Source organism: Puma concolor, chromosome E3 (genome assembly GCF_028749965.1).
Source record: "Puma concolor isolate L17-30 chromosome E3, mPumCon1.1.hap2, whole genome shotgun sequence".
In the NCBI taxonomy this organism is placed as follows: domain Eukaryota; kingdom Metazoa; phylum Chordata; class Mammalia; order Carnivora; family Felidae; genus Puma; species Puma concolor.
The window spans coordinates 7,867,705-7,888,357 of record NC_141682.1 but is presented as its reverse complement, the minus strand read 5'-3'; the positions used below and the strand labels follow the sequence as shown (position 1 = coordinate 7,888,357).

General features: G+C 58.4%; 2 protein-coding genes across 4 annotated transcripts in view; one reads left to right on the top strand and one right to left on the bottom strand.

Annotated features, from left to right (window-relative positions):
* Positions 1-1,559: 1,559 nt before the first annotated feature.
* On the bottom strand, positions 1,560-10,088 carry NYAP1 (neuronal tyrosine phosphorylated phosphoinositide-3-kinase adaptor 1). Of its 3 annotated transcripts, none has more exons than XM_086692926.1 (7): positions 9,723-9,861; positions 8,523-8,674; positions 6,607-6,962; positions 4,618-6,135; positions 3,483-3,701; positions 3,161-3,270; positions 1,560-2,582 (listed from the first exon to the last, which is right to left on the bottom strand). In XM_086692926.1, the coding sequence occupies exons 2-7, from the start codon at positions 8,588-8,590 to the stop codon at positions 2,325-2,327; spliced, it is 2,529 nt and encodes an 842-aa protein (XP_086549052.1). In that variant the 5' UTR covers positions 8,591-8,674; positions 9,723-9,861; the 3' UTR covers positions 1,560-2,324. The 3 variants fall into 3 exon arrangements, with proteins under 3 accessions (XP_086549052.1, XP_086549051.1, XP_025779166.2); XM_086692925.1 differs by lacking the exon at positions 9,723-9,861 and adding an exon at positions 9,958-10,088 and having other exon boundaries at positions 1,561-2,582; XM_025923381.2 differs by lacking the exon at positions 9,723-9,861 and adding an exon at positions 9,958-10,088 and having other exon boundaries at positions 1,561-2,582; positions 3,483-3,698.
* Positions 10,089-13,124: 3,036 nt separating this feature from the next.
* Positions 13,125-20,653, top strand: part of TSC22D4 (TSC22 domain family member 4) — a 10,497-nt gene continuing 2,968 nt past the window's right edge. Inside the window, exons 1-3 of the mRNA XM_086691823.1 lie at positions 13,125-13,630; positions 14,052-15,085; positions 17,180-17,346. Coding sequence (XP_086547949.1) covers positions 14,324-15,085; positions 17,180-17,346 — 929 coding nt within the window. The 5' untranslated portion in view covers positions 13,125-13,630; positions 14,052-14,323. The remainder of the gene's footprint in view (positions 13,631-14,051; positions 15,086-17,179; positions 17,347-20,653) is intronic.

Here is a 20,653-nt window from a genome sequence, read left to right as displayed (position 1 = left end):
AGAAAATAAATAAAAATGTAAAAAGCTATTGCCTGTTCATATTTTCTTAACGCTTATCTTCATCCACACTCTCCTGTATAAAACTCAGTCTCAGCCCTGAGTATTATTTCTGTATTGATGACTCCTACTATCTACAGTTTTCTCATCTCTCCCAAACTATTGTCATTTCTTCTCTAAGTCGGTGTTTCCCAAATTCCAAAATTTCTCATACTCTGTCATAATTTTCCATATTCTGTGTATCATACCTGTACCATTATTTAACATTCTTCTTTAAACCAACTCATTAGAAATAAATTTAGCCTCATCTTGTGCAACAATATCCATGAAATAACAAATACTTTCATGTGCCTGGTTATAATTTCTCTAATAGGAATGAAAATAAATAGAAAACTGTTAAAGCTTTTTAAAAAAAATGTTCTTCTTGGGGTGTCTGGCTGACTCAGTCGGTAGAGCATATGACTCTTGATCTTGGGGTTGTGAGTTCAAGCCCCACGTTGGGTGTAGAGATTACTTAAAAATAAAATCTTTTTTTTTTTTTTTAAAGAAAAAAAAAATGTTCATCTTCAGATTGCTTAAAAACATCTCTTGTGCCATCCACCACACTGTTCTAGCTGGTAACAAACCTTTCAGCCTGGATATTAACCATTGCTTCCAATCCAAAATTCTTCCCTCCAAAGAATCTTGCTTTGCTCTGTCAAGGTGCTCATTACCCAATCATAGGAGCTCCAAACTTGGGCTTCAAGGATCCCCCCTTTGGCTCCTTCATTCCCCACCAGGGGCTGTTCTTTCAGCTGCATCTTACAAACTGTCCCTTGCCCTCCATTCTCCCAGACACTTTTTATCCTCTCCCGTGATTGCTTCTTGAGGCTGAGCATCTTGCTTTGATGCCCATCTCTCCGAACCATCTTCATCATGGTTGACTCATTGCCCGTTGCTTTATTTACACACATTGCCTGCCCCACCTCCATCTCCTACTCTTCTGCAGATAATCATACTGTGACCTTGGGACGGTCCCTCCTCCCCCTCGCTCATCCAAACCTTACCTGTCCTTTTAGGCTCACTTTCCAGGAAGCCTTAGATTACTCCAGCCACTCCCAGCCCCCTTACTGCTGTAGCACTGTCCGGTGTTGTCCCAGGTGTCTCCTCCCCCTGAGTAGACTATAAGCTGCTTGAGGGCAGGCTTCAGTCTGAATATTCCTTCTGTATGAGTGTATTGCCAAACACATATCAGATGCTGGCTCAGTAAATGCTTGCTGAATCACAGCATGGTGGCATTCCCAAAGACTTACCTCAAACTCCACCTCTCCCTGTTACTTGTCACAGCCACTCACCCCTCCCTGCACCACCTCCAACTCCCACCAACCATGAGGCAAGAGGGAAAAGAAACAGGTGTAAGAAAAGCGGAGCACACTGAAATAGAAGAAGCCAGTTCTAGGATCGTTAGTCTTTTAATATATTATTCTGAAAAGAAAGGAATTAAAAAAAAGTTCCTGACATCTCTTCTGATTTTTTAAAATTTAAATAAATACCCTACCCACCCCCCACCCGCTAAAATGTCCCTCCTTCCCCATCATCCCGCCCATCCCTGGTGCTAGACCCTCACCCCAGAGCTAAATAAGATGCCTGTTTCACAGCAGGCCACACTCACTACCAAATTCTGGCCATTGGTAAGTACTGTAATGAGTCTGCGGCCCTCAGCTCACCGGAGCCCCTCCCTCCCTTCTCTCACTGGGCTCCCCACTCCAGACTGATCCCCAGCTTGGGGGTGGGCGCGGATGGTGGGGCCTTCAGGCATTGGGGAGAGCGCCAACTTGGTTCCCTTTAATTGCCCACCATTGTCTGCTCCCTGCCCAGGAGTAGGTCAGAAGGGCCCAGAATTGCCCTCCCAACTAAAATAAATAATGAAATAAATACCCCCTCCCCACTCCCGGCTCTTATAAAAGAGCCCCTCTACCTCACACTCTAGCCCCGTCCTTCACTTGACCCGCCCTCCTTCCTCCCTTCCCTTCCCTCCTCCCCCACGATGACTTCTGGCTTGGCCTTTGCCCTCTCAGGAGGAGGAGTCTACCTCGCCCAGCTGGGAGAGCAGCGGAGGCCCTCACTTCCAACCTCAAACAAACCCTCCTCCCCCAAATCTCAGGGGGCGCGGCTGGCTCCCCAAGCCCGGTGGGCCTGGCGCACTCCCCGTCTCCGGGGGTTAGGGTGGAAGGCAGGGGTTCTCCCTGGCTTTCTCTCACCTGGTCCTTCAAGTGTCCCTCTTTCAAGGCAAGTCTCTGGCACCCCCGCCCCGCTCCCCAGTCCGGTGCCCCGGCCTCCCGGCCTCCTCAGATGGCAGTGTCCCAGAGGACCGTGTGCTGCCGGCGGCAGGGTGGGGTGCCGGACTTGCGGGGCTCGGGCCCCCGCCGCCAGCTGGGGAGGATGGGCATGCTCTCCTGCTTGCAGAGGCCTCGGTCGGGGCGGTGGCGGGCCTTGATCTCCTTGCACACGCAGCGCTTGCGCTCTATCACCTCCAGCAGCTTGCCATCGCGCTCACGGGCAGGCTGAGGCGGTAGGGGCAGCGGCAGCGGCAGCGCGGGGTGGGTCTGTGGCCCTTCCTCCCGCCGCCGGCCCGCGACGAGGGGAGAAAGGAATGAGGGGGGGGGGTCAAGGACCTCGGAGTGACCAGGTCCTGTCCCCCACTGCAAAGACCGATGCCTTTCCCCAGAAACAAGTTCATGTCATGCCCCCCAAGGCCTCTGTCCTCTCCCCTCTAGCTGGGGGTGGGGAGTGGGTGACAGGAACCCAGCCCTTGCACCCTTGGCCTCACAGGGTACCGGCCAGGCTGGGCCTGTCTCACCCTGAGGAATGGGCACCTTTAACAAACTGCAGAATGCATTTTTTGAGTTGGTCCCGCCCCATCCCACCCCAAAGAGACACCTTTTCCTAAATGCACAGAGGCACACAGCAGGCCAGTGGTGGCCCTGCCTGGCTGTCCATCTGATTAACACAGGCTCTTCCCAGGATCACTGCCTGCCCCCCTGCCCCAACTCTCCTCTGAACCCCTATTAGACTGTGCCAGCCCCAGGCTGACCTCCTACTTTTCTTTCCATACCCAGGCTTTCTTCTCTACCTGCTCCTTCACAAATAAAAGAAAACCCAACTCCGTCCTCCTCCTCCTCACCTGGCTTGGGGCATCCCTAGGCTGGCTGCAGGGCCGGGGTGTGTGGAGCGCGGCCTGCCGGACTCCAGAGGTGGAGGCGGAGCGCCCCAGGCGGTAGCCTCCCGTGAAGTCTGAGGTGGAAAATGAGAAGTGAGGAGGGGTCGGGGCCTCCAGGTTCCCTTCCCAAAGTTCCCAGAGGGCAGCCCCTTCCAGGCTGCCCAGGACTCAGCAGAGGAGGAAAGGGAATTGACATGTGGTGGTAAAATGGAGGGCCTGGGACATGGACCCAGAGAGATTTCCCCCATCCAGCCCCATCTGTGTCCGGGTGTGGGAAGGGTGTCACCTCCATTGCGGTGGCAGGCAGGAAACGTCTGGCAGGGTATGGGCAGCGCTGTGCGGCTCCCTCCTCGGTCCCCTCCGTGGTGGATCCTGGCCAGCAGGCCCTCTGCCCCCTGACTCCTCACCGGGATCCCTGATGCCATAGGGCCCCTGTCCTCACGCTCCACCTTGCCTGGACCCTCGGCACTGCCGTTCCAGGCCTGGGCACCATCCTCGATCTCTGCTGGGATGACAAGGGGAGCTCAGTGCCTACACATGAGAAGGCTCTTGCTGTCCCCCCCAGCAACACACACCATGGCATGCAGGAACCAGAAGTAACTGCCCCTTTAGAAGTCACAGCTGGGAAGGCAGGGACCCTACCTCACACTGCCCACACACACACACACACACACACACACACACACACACACACACAGGACCCCATTACTGCCACTCTCCTTTCCACCCACTGGTACCATCCCTGGGCTGAGAATCAGATATTTGCTCTTGTCAAACCCTTTTCTGTGGTCAAAGGGGGACTCCCCTGCCCCAGCTTTGGCCCCAGAGCCCCTCCTGGCCTGATAGGGCCAGAATGACCACCATCTGAAACAGAGACCAGGAGCCCTGGTCTTCCCCAGGAGGGGGAGATCCCAAATCCTGAGCCAGGAAGTGGGAAGGGGGAGGTTATTGGGGGAAGGGCTGCAAGTGAACTAAGCTCAGCTCCAAGAGGAGGCCTGGCAGAGCATTGCGTTGCCAGGCAACGGTAGGGGCCTCCCTCTCCTCTCCCTCCTGTCTGGATGGGTTGCCATGGCAACAGCTGGGAGGCAGCTGTGTTTAGCCCTTCGTGTGCGCACACTCACAAACACACACCCCTGCAGCCCAGCAAAGGGAAGGGCAGGGAGTAGAGCAGGACCGGGCAGGAGGCTACTCTTGGGGCCAGATTCCAGCCCCTTCCCATTGCAGATCTTCCTTGCCCCTCCAGTGAACATGTGGGGACCCCCTCCCCTCAGTCTCTTGCATGCCCTTATTCTCTGGTCTCCTTGAAAACTTCCCACTTCAGGACAATGGGTTGTGGCTTCCAAGTAACCCTTCCAACGCTTCCCTGAAATCATCACGGGCATCCCCAGTCCCCCACCCCCAAATTCCTACCCTTCACTCACTGTCCAGCTCTTTTGCCTTCCTCCCTCCATACAGGACCTTCCTCTGTAGAGCCCAGCCTGCCCCAAATGTCGTGGCGCCCATCTCCTCTTCTTCCTCCTCTGGTGTCCCTGCACTGGCGATGACGTGGGCGCAGGAGATGCTGGCAAAGGCACCCCCATCGGTCCCTTGCTCCTGAAGCTGGATCTTGACCATGGGGGATGGGGCCCCCATTCCACAGCCCTTATTCAGCACCCCCCCAGCCTTGAGGCTCTCATAGGCAGGGGGTCTCTTGAGCCCAGCTGCTGCAGCTGGGTAGGTCCAGAGGGGAGTCAGGGGGCCTGCGGTTGGGTCCGGAAGGCTGTGCGGGGAGGCCAGGCAGCCACGATGGTGGAGGACCCCAGCTGCTGCGCCCATGGCCCCGCTGTGGGGGCTGGACTTCCCAGGCACTGGGGGCCTCGAGCTGGTGCACAGCATCCCATGGAGGACTGAGATCTCCTTCTCCGTCTTTGGCTCCCCAGCACCCAGGGGCGGACCAGCTGGCAGGACGGAGTGCGTGGTCACCTTGACCGCCGAGTACACCATGGTGTAAGACACAGCCTTGTCCTTGGGGGGGCCAGGGAGCAAGGCGGCTGGGGCAGGAGGGGCTGCCGGCGCCCCTGCCGCCTTGGGGCAGATCATGCTGTGGGAGTTGGGGAGCTCCCGCTCCCCCCGGGGCTGGCCAGAGCCCTGGGGTGGCAACGGTGTTGAGTGGCTCCGGGCCCGGCCTGAGGGTCCCAGCAGCAGCAGGTTGGCAGCAGGAGGCGGAGGCGGCGGGGGAGGCGTCTCCCGCTCCCGGGCAGGCACTTGGGGAGCTGGGGTGGAGCCCGCTGGCTCCTTCGAGTGGCAGAGGACCGGTAGCCTTGAGACCCCATCGCCAGGGGTTCGGGAAGCAGGCTTGGCTTGGGGGAAGGCCAGGAGCGGAGGACGGTGTTGGAGGAGGTTGGGGAAGGGTGGGGGGATTTCACAAGGAGTGGTCTTGGTAGGTGTCCCATCCCTCCGGCTTGGGAGGGCTGAAGCTGGCCGGCGGTGGGTGTGGGGCTGCAGGGCCTGAGGCTGGTGTGGCGAGGAGGTTGCGGTCAATGGAGGGGCCCCATTGGCCCGGCCTTCCCCTGCCTCCTCGGGCAGTGGGTACTTCATCTCCTCGTATATAGCCTCGCTCTCCTCCGAGTCCGAGTCGGCACCAGCTGGAGGGGTCGGGCCTCTGCCCCCAAGAGGGGGCCCAGTCAGGCCCCCTCCACTTCGCCCTCCTCCCCTGAAGACATCCCCCACCATCTCAATGTACACGGGCTCCTCTTCCTGGGCACCCACCTCAGGGTCCCCAGCTACACAGGACCCCCTACTGAGGCGCTGAAGGGGCAGATTCCCCCCTCGAGGAGAGGGAGCTGGGGGGCAGGACTCATCAAAGGAGACAGAGAGCTGAGTGTTGGGGCTTCGCCTGGGCTTCTGCGGAGGAACCTTCCGGCTGGACTCTCGGCCCTCTGGGGTTGGCTTCTGTGAGCCTGGGCAGAATGGGAAAGAGAAAAATAAACTGGGCTCTTAGTGGGGGAAGGAGATGGGCAGACCCCCTCTCATCTCTTACCCCATCTGCAAGGACATATCTGCCTCTTTATTTCCCCCACGTTCCTCAACTTAAAGCACATAGGTTCCTTTGCTACCAGCCAGCTCTATCATCCTTCCAATGAACTCCCTGGAATCTGCAGCTCCCACCCTAAATTCTGTTCCACCTTCACGTGTCCCTTCCAGGCCACCCCCTCCCCAGGAATGGGCTTTTCAGGGAGCTTCCCCTACCCTTGAATGGTTCATCTCAGGCCCTTCCAAAAAGAAACAACCCTCCCCCCACTCCCTCTGAGAATGGAACCTTCCATTTCCTTGGTTCTTCCCTGAATGGACCCTCCCCTGTAGGCCTCTCTTGGCCTGGAATGGATCCTCCCAGCTCCCCCAGCTCCCGGGAAGGGTTGGGGGTATCTCACCTGCTTTCTTGCCTGGGGGCATGTCTGCCCCCGACCCTGCCATGCTGAGTTTGGTGCTAGGATGTCTCCGGGGCTTGGCAGGGGGTCTTCGGGCACTGCTGTCCTCTGTGAGACCCCCACCTCCCCCCCCAGGCCCAGCCCCAACACTGTCCATGCTGCCCACTGAATGGCAAGAGAGTGAGCGTGGGGCCATGGCGCTGCGGCAGGGGTGGGGGGTGTGCTCCTGGGAGGCTGGCATTGTCATGAAGCCCATCCTGAGGGAGCGGCGCAGCGAGGCGATGTCCCGCACGCGGACCCCAGGCCCTGGGCCGGCCCCCGGCCCTGCGGAGCCTGCAGGGGCCACCTCCTTACTGGAGCTGGAGAGAGAAAGATGGAACAAAGGTTGGGCCTCAGGCCTGGGCCTCCCCCTCCTCTACCGTAAGAGGGGTGTGCAACCCTGTGGCCTCCAAGGAGGAGGAGGAGGAGGAGCAGCCTCGAGGAGAAGGAAGAGGAGGAAGGGGCCTGGGGTGGGGATGGGAGGCTGCCCGAAGGTCCAGGGCACTAAACTAGAAACATCAGGCAGAATCCCTAGGCTTTAAAAAAGACAAGGAGATTGGGGAGGAGAGGCGAGCAGGGATGAGAGAAGCGATGAGTATGTGTGCAGAGGAGTATCGCTGGAGCTGTGTGATCCCAGCCTGGGCATATCTGGCACACGGCACTCGTGTGGACGGCTTCATGCACAGGTAGAGAGATGCACACGCAGGCAGCACAGCCCTGTCTGGCACATACACCTGCCATCACGGCCCTGCTCCTCCCAGGCTCACGCTGGCCCACACCTGGTCTCTGGCCTCCCGTCACGTCCGGCTACCACGGCCTGTGCTCCCACACCACACCGCGCCTCCATTCCCAGATGAGGGCCGTACAGCCGCATCGGCCTCCTCCTGCTGATCCTTTTCCTCCCTTCCCCTCTCTCTTCCTCTCTCTCGGTGCTGTCCTTTCTGTCAACCTCCCAGGCTCACCCCCATTCCCTTTCACTGTCCCTGAGCTTCTGTGTGAGTGAAGGGAGGGGCGGCTGGCAGGGAAAAGGGGAGAGCCACTGTGGGGTGGGCTCTCATTAAGGCCCTGTCTACTAACCCTTCATTAGGGAGAGATCACTGTAGTCATAGCTCTGATTAATCTAATTAACAAAAAGAATTAAACTCCACAGTTTCAAGGAGGGAGAAGGGAGCAGGGAGGTGGCTCTGACTCAGGCTCCAAGAGGCTGTGCAGTCAATGGGAATGAAGAGAGAGGGGAGCGAGAGCGGAGAGGCCAGGATCCAGGTCCCTGGGAGGGCAAGGAGAGAGGGCAAGCAGGGAGAGGTCCCCAGCCCTGGCTCTTCTGCAGGACCCAGCCTTCACGTCTCCCACCACACACACACACACACACACACACACACACACACACACACACACACAAACCCTGTCGCTTGGCCCCCTCATCTCCCCCAGCAGGGGAGGCTGGGAGGGGGGCAAATGGATCTTCTCTGGTGCCCCTGAAATGACTCAGTCCCTGGACCATGAGGGTAGCAGGGTCTGCCCCTACCAAGGTCAGGTGACAGGGACGCCTGGAGCCAGCCCCACATTGACAGAAAGGAGACTACAGGCCAGAGGTGAGTCAGGAAGGGGTGACTCGGGCCTCCAGGGGTGGGGAAGAGCCAACAGGGTGCTCCTGAGCCAGAAGCCCCCCATGAGGCCAGGACGAGGGCTGGAGCCAGGAGCCAGGAGCAGGGTGGGGACAGGGTGTATGCAATGCCAGCAATTCTGTACTGAGCATAGACTCTAAGATCAGACTCATGACGAGGCTGTTGGAGCCAGGAAGGGCAGAGGGATGTGGTCCAGCCACCGGGGAAGCAGAGGTGTGGGACAGCCCAGAGGGCAATCTGGGACCGCAGCCTTACCTCCTCTTGGCCTCCTCCTCCTTGTGCTGCCTCCACTCCAGCTTGGTTTTTCGGTAGAGGAGGTTCATGTCGTGGGGCAGGAGGTGGGGGCTGGGGGGCCCTGCTCAGCGCCACCAGGCCCGGGGGGCGGCCCTCCCTGGGTCCCGGATCCACTTGGTGGAGATGAGAAGGAAAAAAAGGAAGATGTGGGGTGGGTGGGGGCCAGGAATGAATGAGAGAGAGAGTGAGAGAGAGAGAGAGAGGGAGAGAGAGAAGCGGAGATGTGACTTGGGTCCTCAGAGAGTGGAAAACAGATGGAAGCACAGAAAACCCAACACTGCCTCTAGGACCCGTAGACAGACAGACATAGGAGGACATGTGTACACAGAGTCACACACCCTGACAAAGATGTCCAGAGCCACAAACACACATTCTGGAGAGATCAGCTCGACACAGATTCCCATCCTGTAAATACATCCTGATCTACCACACAGACAGGCCCCACAAATGCACAGCAACCCCACAGCCACACAAACACACATTCAGACACACAAACCACCAGGCCACAGAACCCATATCTACAAACAGAGGACCAGACACATAGATCGGCATGGGTAAACACAACCTAGCATCAGGCAGACACATACAGACATAAACACCCCCGACACACCCACAGCACACAGAGACCTCCAGACACACACAGATCGGCTACACAGAACTGGACATACCTACAGACAAGGAGTTATACTGGGGCCTATTTGCGTACATCGCACCCCACAGGGGAAGGGGGGACAGTCTGAATCCCCACCCCGTCTTGGGCCCCGAGGCAGGGGGTGTCATGAGGGCAGGGTGGGGATGCTGGGGAAGGGGTGGGGGCACTCCAAGTTGGGTATCTACAATACTACCCAAACATCTATTTCCATTCCCTGCGGGCAGGTCCCCCTTCCGGTCCTCTTCCTGGGCCCGGGCCTCGGTCCACCCCTATTCCTGCAACCCTGGCCCCTCGGTGACCGTCTCCACCTCTCTCCATGATGGCCCAAATCACCTTCTTCCTCCTCCAGGATCTGGGAGGCTCCCGGCTTCCCTCTTCCAATCCCTGCCCTCAATCCCACCCGCGGGGTCTCTAGTCTGGCCCCACAGCTACCTTCTGAGCTGCGGCCTCCATACCTGCTTTGGTTTCCCTCCCCCCAAACATACTCTCCTTTTCACCGTCGGCCTCACCTCTCCTCCTAGGCGCCCCTCCTCACTGCCGTCCTCTCCCTTCCCTGTTTGTTCCAAACCTGGCGGCTTCATTCCCCTCTCCATCCAAGGGCCCCAGGTTCCCGGGCACCCCTCCCCTTCCCCTTGTCCTGCTACCCTGGGTTTCTCCGTCTCTCGCCCCGCCAGTCCTCACTACTCCCTGTCCCCCCATCAAACCTCCCCGCACCAAGGCTCCCCAATTTCCACATCACCGTACCTGGCCTGCCGGGCGCCGGCCCCCCCATGCCGGGCTCCGCCCGGAGCAGGAGGAGGGAGGAGGAGAGACAGAGAGAGACCGGGGGGAGCCGAGCTGGGCCCTGCCGCAGAGACAGCCCCGCCTCCGGGTCCGCCCCCAGACCCGCCCCCGGCCCCAAACCCACCCTTCCACACCCTCCAAGGACGGAGTGGGAGCGGCCGCGCCGCGCTGCGCCGCCAGGCTGGGGTGGGAGGCACGGGGGACGCCGAGCCCGCGGAACCTGCGGGGGGGGGGGACTCGGAGAAAGGGCGCGGGGCGCGGGGGACCTGGCGCCGGCCCGCGCCCGCTTTGAGGCGTCCGCTCTTCGTCGCCCCTCTGCCCCTGCACGGCTGGGCGGTGTTTGGTTCGGTGTCCAAAGCCCCGGCGGAGCAAAGTGGGGCGCAGCGCGTAGTGGCGCCCCCCGGTGGCAGCCCGGCTCCTGCACCCCCGCGCGTACCCCGTGCGCGCTCGGCGCTTCCCGGGTGCGCACCCCGCGTGGGGCCGGGGCGAGGCTGCGGCTGCGGGGCCCTGAGTGCAGTGGGGTGACGAGGCCGGCAGGGGGTGCCGCTTTCCAGGCCGAGGGGCTCGGAGAGTAGCGAGCCCGACCCTCCGAGTCTCTGCCCAGCAGGGGGCGAGCTCCCTTGGCTGCACCCCATCTTCCTGCCGCCCCCCCCCCCCAGGTGCGGGGAGGGCACCGGAGCCGACTCGCCTATCCCTGAAGACTCCCGGGCGCCCGGACCTCGTTTCACCGCCTGAGCTCAAAGGCTTACTCCAGTCCGCCCCCGGAGCCCAAATCATCCTTCCCCAGTAACTTTTGACTCGGCAGCGGCGCCCGCCAGGTCCTGGGTGCCCCAGGGGTCGACCTTTGACTGGGACCACCGTAGCAACGGTCCGGGTGCGGACGAGGCGGCCGTTCAGGGTCGCGAGCTCGCGCCCACTTCCTCAGTCCCCCATCATATTTCCCTTCAGCTCGGAGGAATCCTCCCTCGGAAATCCCTTTGCCACACATTAGCTGCAAGAAGACCTGGGCTCTACCCCTAAGTGGATGAAAAAGGGACCCCCGAAAGATATCCACCCCTAATTTCCGGAACCTGTGCACGTTACCTTATATGGCAGATCTTTGCAGATGTGCTGTGTGGCTTTGGGCAAATCACACAACCTCTCTGAAAGATGCCTCATCTCATATTTACCTCCATAAAGTTGTTGGGGCAGCAAAAGAATTAATACAAGGAGATTTGTAAGTCGTAAAATACATTAAAGGGGTATTATTGCCCCCCCCCCCAAAAGGTAACCCATTAAAATACATAACAGCCCTTTCACATTTACACCTTAGTGTGAATGAATTTTTATGTATTCATGCAATAAACACTTGCGGGTTTATTTGGCGCCGGGACCAGCAATGTCTCAGGGCCTGTAGACGCGGAGGAGTCCAAGTTGAGGCTGAGTGTCTGAGTTGGTAGGCCGGGGAGCGTCCAAAGATAAATTTCGAATAGTTTGTAGCGAGTCAGCGCTGAAGGAAGGAGGATCTGGGGGCGGAGCAGCAGGGCGGTGTTCTGAATATTGCCAAAGGGGAGAGAGTTGAGGAGTGGGGGGTTTGTGTGGGCGGCTGCTTCCTGGACCTCAGGACTTGGAAGGACCTGGGACCTGGCTGTGGTAGCTATTGTTACCATGGAGGGATAGAGGCAGAGTGCAGATGCATTTTAATAAAGAAATACAGAATAAATATATAAACGTGGAGGCAGGAGGCATTATTTTTTTCCCCTAACCCTGAAGAGTGGTTAAAAATTTCCATGAGCTAAAGCTGAAGAAGAAGGGGATGTGTCAGCCAGTCCTGGTCTCCATGCCATCAAATACTAGCTCCGAGGCCTAGGGCAGATAACCGAATGCCTAGGAGCCCCAGTTACCTCGGCAGAAACACTGGAGCTAAACCCTGCAGCTTAGCCTCATGTTTTGAAAATCCATGAGATAACTATGTAAAGCCGACCAATATGAGGAATTTTTAATGTGCTCAAGAATAGTTCTATTTGACCAAAATGAATCAGAATCCATTTCCTAATGAGCCCAAGAGTGAAGGCAGTCGTGGCCTTTAGACACTGCTTTTGCTCAGATGGTTGATTGAGGGTGCCAAAAAAGAGAAAATGGCGGTTGGGGGCTTATTTTTTCACACCTAGCACTCAGTAAACCCTTCAAGCCTGTGTGAGGATTCTCCATGGCGAAGGAGGGAGGGGATGGGAGAGGTGGGGTGCTTTAGGCCCCCTGGGTTTGTCTTCAGGTGCATCTGTGTGGGTAGCTGTGTGTGCATACGCACACATGTATATGTGACCAGGGTTGGAGAGAAAGTGCAAGTCCAAGTGGGCACCTTTCTGAGCACATCTTTGTTTCTCCACGGGAGGGCCAGACAAGGGCACACCTGAGTGTGCAGGATGTCCCAGCTGCACCACTGACAGCCTTCTGAACCTCCAGGGTCTCAATATCCACATCCAAAAAGAGGAATACTACGGTGCCTGGGGTTTGGTTCAAATACTCCAGCACAATGCAACAGAAGATATTGGGAGTATAGATGAACCAAGGTTGGTTGTGAGTTGATCATTGTGGAAATTGCATGATGGGTACCTGGGACTTTATCACATTCTCTCTACTTGGGGGCATGTTTGCAGATTGTCATAATAATCCACTTTTTAAAATAAGGACAGAGAAGGGTAACGGGACCTTCCTCATACCGTTACTGTAGAAACCAGTAAAGATACATTAACAGCTGCAGCAGCACCCAAACACTGACTGGGTGCTTATGGGGTGGCACCCAGTAGACTCCCGGGTAAATTCCTTCCCACTCTTCTGTGGATCGGTAGGCCAATGGCAGCAAGTGCCTACAAGTAAGGGAATCCCTGGCCTACCCGCAAGCTCCTCCCCTTTCTCTCCGCCCTCCGCAGCCCCTCCCTCCGAGGAAGCGCTGGGCTACGGCCCAGCAGGTGTGGGGTTAAGCCGGTTCTGGGGGCCCCGGGAGCAGCAGCCGCCGCCGCCGCCGCCGCCGCAGCAGCAGCAACTCCACCAGCAGCGGTGCTGGCAGGCCTGGCCCCGGGCCAGCTGGCCAGGAGCCCCAGGAGGCAGTGAGGGCGGAGGAAGGGGAGGAAGAGGGGAAGGAGGAGGAGGAGGAGGAGGAGGAGAGGAGCAGTCAGCAGGCCCGAGGAGGCAGGACTTCCTGGTGTGGGGGTTGTCAACAGCCCAGAAAGAGAAAGGCAGAGAGACAGAACCGAGAGGAGCCGAGAAGCGAAGAGAGACCCAGCCGTGCCACGCGGAGGAGTTTTGGGAGACCCACTCGCCCCAACCACCCAGGCGGCTCCACCTGGAGGATCGGGGGCGGGGGGCGGGGGGGGGGGCAGAGCCGCCTCTTCCCGCACCGGTCTGGAGACCCTTGGGGCTTCAGAGGCCGCGCCTGGGTTCCACCAAGGAGGCGGGGGATCCTTCTTTTCCGGAGAGCAAACTTTTTACCGAGATGCCTTGTGGGGCAAAGTGCGGTCCCCGAAGAGAACTGGACAGCCTCTGATTCCCGCCTGCGCCCCCCGCGCTGCTGGGGCCAAGAGGCCCCAGGGAAAGGACAACCCGACATCTTAGGCGGCCGGGACCCCCGGCCCAGCTCGGTGGCCGAGGCCGAGAGGTATGGCTCTGGGCTGGGCGGGGCGCTGGGGCAGCAGGGCAGGGCCTGCCCCAGGGATGGGGGAGCTGGGGTGCGGGGGCCCGGACACCCGGCAGAGGCCTCTCAGCGGCGGGGCCAGGCTGAAAAACTGCTTCACCCCTGCTCAACCAAGGCTCTGGAGCCCCCCGCCCTCGGGTAACTGGGTCTTGCGAGTTTGAATCCCAGGGAAGAAATGCCCAACTTTGGGTCTGGGCTGCCTCTTCCTACTCTGTGGGACTGCTGGGATCTCCTGGTCTCTTTCGTCTCTGTCTCTTTGTCTCTGGGTCTCTGGCGGTTTCCCCTTCCTCCCCCATTCTGCTCCCCAGAGAGGAAGCCCCAGAGGTGGCCTGCCCACTGCTTTCTCACAGTCTCTCTCTCTCTCTCTCTCTCTCTCTTTTTCCAGTTTGCAAACTCAGCTCTGGAGTTGGGCAGCGCCAGCGGCAGGAAAAACCTGCCCCTGCCCCCACCTCCTGCCGCCTCCCCTGCCCTGTGCTCCCTTCACCAACCCAGCACCCCCAGTTCCTGCAGGGCCCTCCGGCCATGTCGGACCCAGATGTCCCCAGGGGCCCTGATGCCCCCGCCATGTGGCCCCCCTGTTCCAGGGGTGCCTGAGCCCCTTCGAGGAGCCCCAGCTGCACCCCCGCCCACCTTGGCCGAGTCCTAGCCCCAGGGACCATGAGTGGGGGCAAGAAGAAGAGTAGTTTCCAAATCACCAGCGTCACCACGGACTATGAGGGCCCAGGGAGCCCAGGGGGTTCTGAGCCCCCTGCCTTGCCCACCCCTACTGGGCCCCCACCCCGCCTGCCTAATGGGGAGCCCAACCCCGAGCAGGGGGGCAAGAGCACCCCCCGGAATGGCTCCCCACCGCCTGGGGCCCCTGCCTCCCGTTTCCGGGTGGTAAAGCTGCCCCACGGCCTGGGAGAGCCTTACCGCCGAGGCCGTTGGACGTGTGTGGATGTTTACGAGAGAGACCTGGAGCCCCCAGGCTTTGGCCGGCTCCTGGAGGGAATTCGAGGGGCCTCAGGAGGCACTGGGGGCAGATCTCTGGATTCCAGGTTGGAGCTGGCCAGCTTGGGCCTGGGTGCCCCAACTCCACAGCCAGGCCTGTCTCAGGGCCCCACCTCCTGGCTCCGTCCGCCCCCCACCTCCCCTGGACCTCAGGCCCGCTCCTTAACCGGGGGGCTGGGCCAGCTGGCAATGCCTGGCAAGGCCACGGTGGAGACACCCCCACTGTCAGCCTCCCCACCCCAGCAGCGCCCCCCAGAGCCCCGGACTGGGGATAGCGCGGGCCCATCCCGGGCTGCCACGCCCCTGCCATCCCTGAGGGTGGAAGCGGAGGCTGGGGGCTCAGCAACAGGGACCCCTCCCCTGTCCCGGTCAAAGGATGGAGCCCTGCGGCTGAGGATGGAGTTGGTCGCTCCAGAGGAGATGGGGCAGGTAAGAGCTGGGTTCTGGGGTGGGGGAGACACCTGAGGGGTGGTGCTTGCCCATCTCAGCCTGGGTCCCCAGCCTGGGCCTTCCTGCCTCCACCTCCATGCCACCCTCTCCCCACCTGTCTGTCCCATCAGGTAGCCTCTCTTTTCTCTTCCTGCCCTTTCCCTGGGAAGCCCATCCTTCTCCCCACACAGCCTTTCTTTTCTTTCTCAGGCTCCTTCTTCCCCTACATTCTGCACCTTCTTTCTTTCTCTTTAGCCTTTAATTTGTTACCTTTGGCCCAGGTCTCCGTTTCCTAATAGCCAAGTCCTGTCTCTCCATCACAGAGATGTAGCCTCCTCACTTTGGCCCTTACCTTCTGTCTTGAGGCATTGAGGGTGGAGGTCCTAAGTGGGGCTGGGTGCTTGGGCCTCTGGGAGCTGCCGAGGTTGGCAGGGAGGGGTAGAAAGTGGTCGTCCCACTGTCTCCCTGGCTGACTTGTGTGTCTTGGGACCCTGCATCTAGGCCTCTCCACGACTGATAACTGGGGGTGGCCACTGGGGAATGGGAGAAAAGCAGGAAGCAGCCCAGAGAGAGTTAAATCCTTTGCTCTTTCTGCTTCCTGTCTCCAAAAGAGGAACAAGTCTGGGCTGGGGGGCAGGATGCTTGGGTCCCTGGGGTGGGGGTGGGCAGCCAGGGGTGTGGGGGATGGATGTGTCTGTCCTGAAGGAGAAAATAACACCTTGGACTGCAGAAGAAAAGGCAGGGAGTGTGAGAATGAGAACTTTTCCCCCTTCCTGGCCTTGGGCACAAACCACAGTATAAAAATAACCTGGGACTGGATGTCTGGGCCCTGTCAGGACCGGTCAGGACCGGCTCCCCCACCCCCTCCTGGCCTCAAGCTCACATCTCTCATGCTGCGCCCCCTACTTTTCTTGAGTCAGTTCTTACTCCAGGGGAGAAGATGCTGTTTCCTTTACTGGTCCCTGTCCCCATGCTGTTACAAAGCAAGTCCCCTTTGCCCCAGTCCCTCTGTCATTAAGCCCTGGCCAAGCTTCCCTTGGACCTGCAGACCCTGCCCGTCTGTCCTTAGTGCCCCCAGACCCCTCTCCTCAACCCACATCCTGTGTGCACGTGCCCCGAAGTCTGGCTCCCCTCTCTCAGGAGAGAGGCTGGGAGGAGGGCGGGGGGACACCACCTGGGCCCCCTTCCTCTGCTGTGTCCTTCTAACCACTCTGGACTCTCTGTTCTTGGCTTTTCCGAGAAGCAGGGGCCTCCTGGGGCCTCACAGAGGCGTCTTGTTCCTGTGGCCCCCGCCCTTTTGCAGCCACCCCCAGCGCCTGTTGGGCTGTGTGGGTCCATGCCCAGGCTCCACCTCCCCCCCCATCTCCGAAACCTAACCGCTCCCCCCACCCCCAGGGCCCAGTGCAGGAGCAGAACCTCACCTGAATCTGAGAAGTTTGAGAGTAGAGACTAGAAAAGATGGGGGGGGGGGGGGCGGGGGGGGGAGGACCAGTTTCTGAGGATTCATTCATTCTACAAATAGTTATTGAACAAACTATAAGCTCTACCCTCTAGAGCTTACCTTTTAGTAGCAGGGAGGCAAAAATACTTTAATTTCAGATACTATTAGGTGCTATAAAAAAAACAAACAAACAAAAAAACACACATAGAACAGTTCAGTGGAATTCACTAGTCCAGTGATGGGGAACTGCCTCTCTGAGGAAGTGACATTTGAGTTGCTTTAGTAAGTCAGATGACAGAAGGCCCAGACACTCTCCGACTAGCCTCTGATTGGGGGGTCCTGGTTCAGCTGGTGGAAGGGTACTGGAGTGCCTGCCAGACCCCCTCTCTAGTACTCTAGTACCCCGTGAGCCACTTTTTGGAAGCTACTCACACCCAGTCTTAGGGATGCACACTGTTTCCCTTGCCTCTGATACCTGCCTAATGCCTCCACCAGACCTGGGCGCGAGAGAAGGGCTTTGGGTCAGGACTCCTGGGTCCTCGGAAGAGAACGGATGTATGTGGGGAGAGATGAGGAAGACTACTAGGCAAGCTGTAAGGTGGCCGGTTCTTTTCTTGCTCTTGATGTGATGATTCCTACCTCTCTGCCTCCAGGTGCCCCCACTCGACTCTCGCCCCGGCTCCCCAGCCCTTTACTTGTTCCCCGATGCCAGTCTGGTTCACAAGTCTCCAGACCCCTTTGGAGCAGCAGCAGCCCAGAGCCTCAGCCTGGCCCGCTCCATGCTGGCCATCAGTGGCCACCTGGACAGCGATGATGATAGGTAGGTGGGCTCTGGATCTCCACCCAGCACCTGGGCCAACTGCATGAAACTGCCTGGTAGGTGTCCTTCCCCCAAGTTGAACTTGGAGAGGACCTCTTCAACAGTGAAACCTGGCCTGGGCACAACCACTGGGCAAAGTTGATTTGGGACCCACTCCCTCTCTGTGGAGAGAGCTGGGTGGGACTCCCTGGCTTAGGATTGTCAAATCGTAGACTTTTTTTTAGAGTTTGAAGGGAGTCATTGTTGTCAAATTCCAGAGCTCTTGCAGATTTAGCGATCATTTGGCCAACCCTAAGAATTTACTGGCAAGTGCGCTGGAGAGGCAAATAGGGAGTGGGTCTCCTCCGGGTTCCCACCTCCTTCTCCGTACTGAGGAGAATGGAACGCCAGCCTTTGGAGGTAACATCCTTAGACACTGTGTACACTACTTTAGGATCCTAGGACTTCTAGTGCCAAGAAAGCACGTCCCTGAGGTTCTGCTCTCTGTGCTCGGAACACCAGGAGGGCTGAGTCCTCCCTGCAGCCACCAAGCCAGAATCTGGAGAGGATGGCTGTGGGGCACAGGGGAGGCACAGGAGAGCAGGATCTGCAGGAGTTTGCCCTTCAGGGGAGAATGTACGTTCAGTTTGGCGGCACGGTGGGCAGAACTTCCTGTTTCGAGGGCCAGGTTTCAACATAGGAATGTCAGCAAGCTGAAAAGGGAGGAACGAAATTGCGAGTCAGATAGGCACGCAGCTCCCTTCTGGCTGGGGACTGATAGAAAGGCTGGGGAGTCACCACTTTTATTTTGGAGGGAGGAGTGGGACTTCCTGTTTGAGGCTCTGGGGGGAGGGACTTCCTGTTTGGAAGGAAATAAGGGGTGGGGCTTAGCCTTGAGTTTTATGGGTGATGGGGAGACCTATTCTAGAAGAGAGTCTCTCCTGCCTGCTTGTGTCTTTCATGGCGCCACCCCACCCCGAATCAGGGACTAAGTCTCACCAAAGAAAAGGGCTTGTGGCCTTGGGGAGAGGCGGGAGGCAGAGAGGAAAGAGAAGGGGTGGCCAGGAGCCAGTGGGATGGAGGGCGAGGGGCCTGGTGGTGGCTCCTCCAGAGTGAGGGACACAGTGGGGCAGGGCATTGCTGCTTCTGGGCTCCCCCGCTCTCAGGAATGTATGAGGTGAGGTGTGAGGTTGGCCAGGGCCGGGGAGTCACCTGCCCCCATGGCTGCTATTCTCAGAGCTTCCCACCCTTACTCCCTCCCACTGGGAGGTTCCCTGGCATGAGGGCTCCCTGTCCCTCCCCACCCATGTTGATTTCAGAACCAACCTCCTACTTCTCCTTCTTAGAGGGCTCTGCCTCCAGGAGCCTCCTCAGCTCTATTCTTTTGGCTTGTCCCCTCCCTCCCTCCCTCTGTCCCACTCCCTCCCCACACCCCAGTCTGACCGGTCAGGCACCCAGGCTTCACTTTATCCTGCTCCACTCCAAGCCTCTGGGGCCCTGGCCCAGCCCAGCCCCTCTCCTGCCCCACCCTGCTGGGCCAGTAGGATTGGGTTGGGCCATTCCCCTTGGTCCCCTGGGATGAGCCATGTGGCCCCCACCTCACCTCTCTGGTGTGCCCAGAGCTGGCAGGAGAACAGGGTCTGAGAGGCATGGAACCTCCCTTTCAAAGAGAAAGTGGGCTGGGGAGTTGAGTGCCTGGATCTCAGATGGGGAATGGGGGGTGCCTGCCAATCTCAGAATCTGGGGATGGGAGAACAGAGGGTGCCTGGTGAATTCAGACTGCTCATGTACTGCTGGGTGGCAAGAACCATGTGTCCACAACAGGGCCTGGCAGTTGGAAGGTACTTGAATAAGTGGATAGATGGATAAATAGTTGGGTGGATGAGGGAATGTGTGGGTTGATGGCCTGCATGGGGATTCCAGGCATTATAGGGAATGAATCCCAGGGACTTGGGAAAGAAAAAGTACATTTATTTATCTAGTGCCTCTGTTGGGTCAGGTGCTACCTCTCACCTCACTAAAGCAACCCCATGATCCCCACTTTCCAGATGAAGAAACTGAGACTCAGAGAAGAAAGGTTTTAGAAACCTACTCAAGGTCACCGAGCTAGTGACAGGACTGCATTCGGAGCCTGGGTCTGACCCCAAAGCCACATTCTCCACTCTCCTACTGGGATGCCTATGTCCCAAGAGAAGAGGAGGAGGCAGCCCTCTCTAGGATGCCCTTTCTCTCCAGGACAGAGGCAGGGACAGCTCTCCCAAGCTGGGCAAGGAGCCAACCCCCCTGCCCCCCTCCACACACACTCTGGCCTGGCCCCACCCCAAAGGCACCACAGATCCGGGAGGGAGTATAGAGAGGGCAGCCGGATGCCACTTTGTTGGCCTCAGGCCCATCCCCTGCGGGCTCCTCCGAACATAGCTAGGGAGTAGAGCTGGCCCTTGTCCCCAGAATCAGAACCTTTCCACCTCTTCCAGGTGTCCCGCTTCTTCATCTGGTCCTCATTTTGAGGATGTTTCATTTGACCTTCAAAAAGGAAGACCAGCCTCTAGGGCTGTCCTTGCCCCAAGACCCAAGGGTCCCACAGAGCCAGAGTCCCCAGTTGTGCATACCATGCATGCACAACCCCAGGGGGCGCCACTCACATTTGAAATCACTGTCGTCGAAACTTGGAAGTCATGTGAGTTTTCTGAAAGATGGCACTAAGTGTCTTGAAAAGGGGAGCATTTTGTTCTAATTCACACAGTCGCCTTTTGGGTTTGTGGTGGGGGCTGATCCCACCCAGCTAACTTCAAGCTTCCTGGTCCTGGCCCTGCCCAGGGGTTCCGGCACAGTGCCTGCAGCTTGCTTGCTCTGGGCGCTCTCAAGGGGAGCGTTTGGGTTGCCGGCCAGAGTCCTGGTCCCTTGAAGTATTAACGTTAGAATGTGACAGTGGAAAGTGCTGTCAAAAATTCTCCGGCACTAGACAAACAGGAGATAGTCATCTATCAGCCAACAAATGTTTATTGTTGTATTATTCCTTTATTTCTGGCAAGAACAAACAACTTACTTGGCATCTTTACCTGAGTGTCCGCCAAGCAAGGCCAGTGTTCCTATTCCTGTGAATCTTCCCCTCTTTGGTCTCTGTGTGTCTTGTGTGTACTGGGGAGGGGGGCAGGGGGCGGTGACCTGTGGTGGCCCAGGCTCCACCCAGGTGTCTCAGATTGAAATAGCTTGAAAATTGCCATGGCTCTCCAGCTGGCTGGCTCACCCTCCACTCTTAAACTTGTCCTGTCCCCCCAACCCCAGGAGTCCCTGGTGTCCTTCGCCCATCCCACCCTGTCCTGCTCTC

What these genes read in the sequence shown, in the direction of transcription:
- NYAP1 (XM_086692925.1), bottom strand. Translation starts at nt 8,590, where the DNA reads ATGAACCTCCTCTACCGAAAAACCAAGCTGGAGTGGAGGCAGCACAAG. An exon ending in GCCCCCAGGCAAGAAAGCAG is followed by an intron (nt 6,136 to 6,606) that starts GTGAGATACCCC and finishes CATTCTGCCCAG; the next exon opens with GCTCACAGAAGCCAACCCCA. An exon ending in TGCCTGCCACCGCAATGGAG is followed by an intron (nt 3,271 to 3,482) that starts GTGACACCCTTC and finishes TTTCCACCTCAG; the next exon opens with ACTTCACGGGAGGCTACCGC.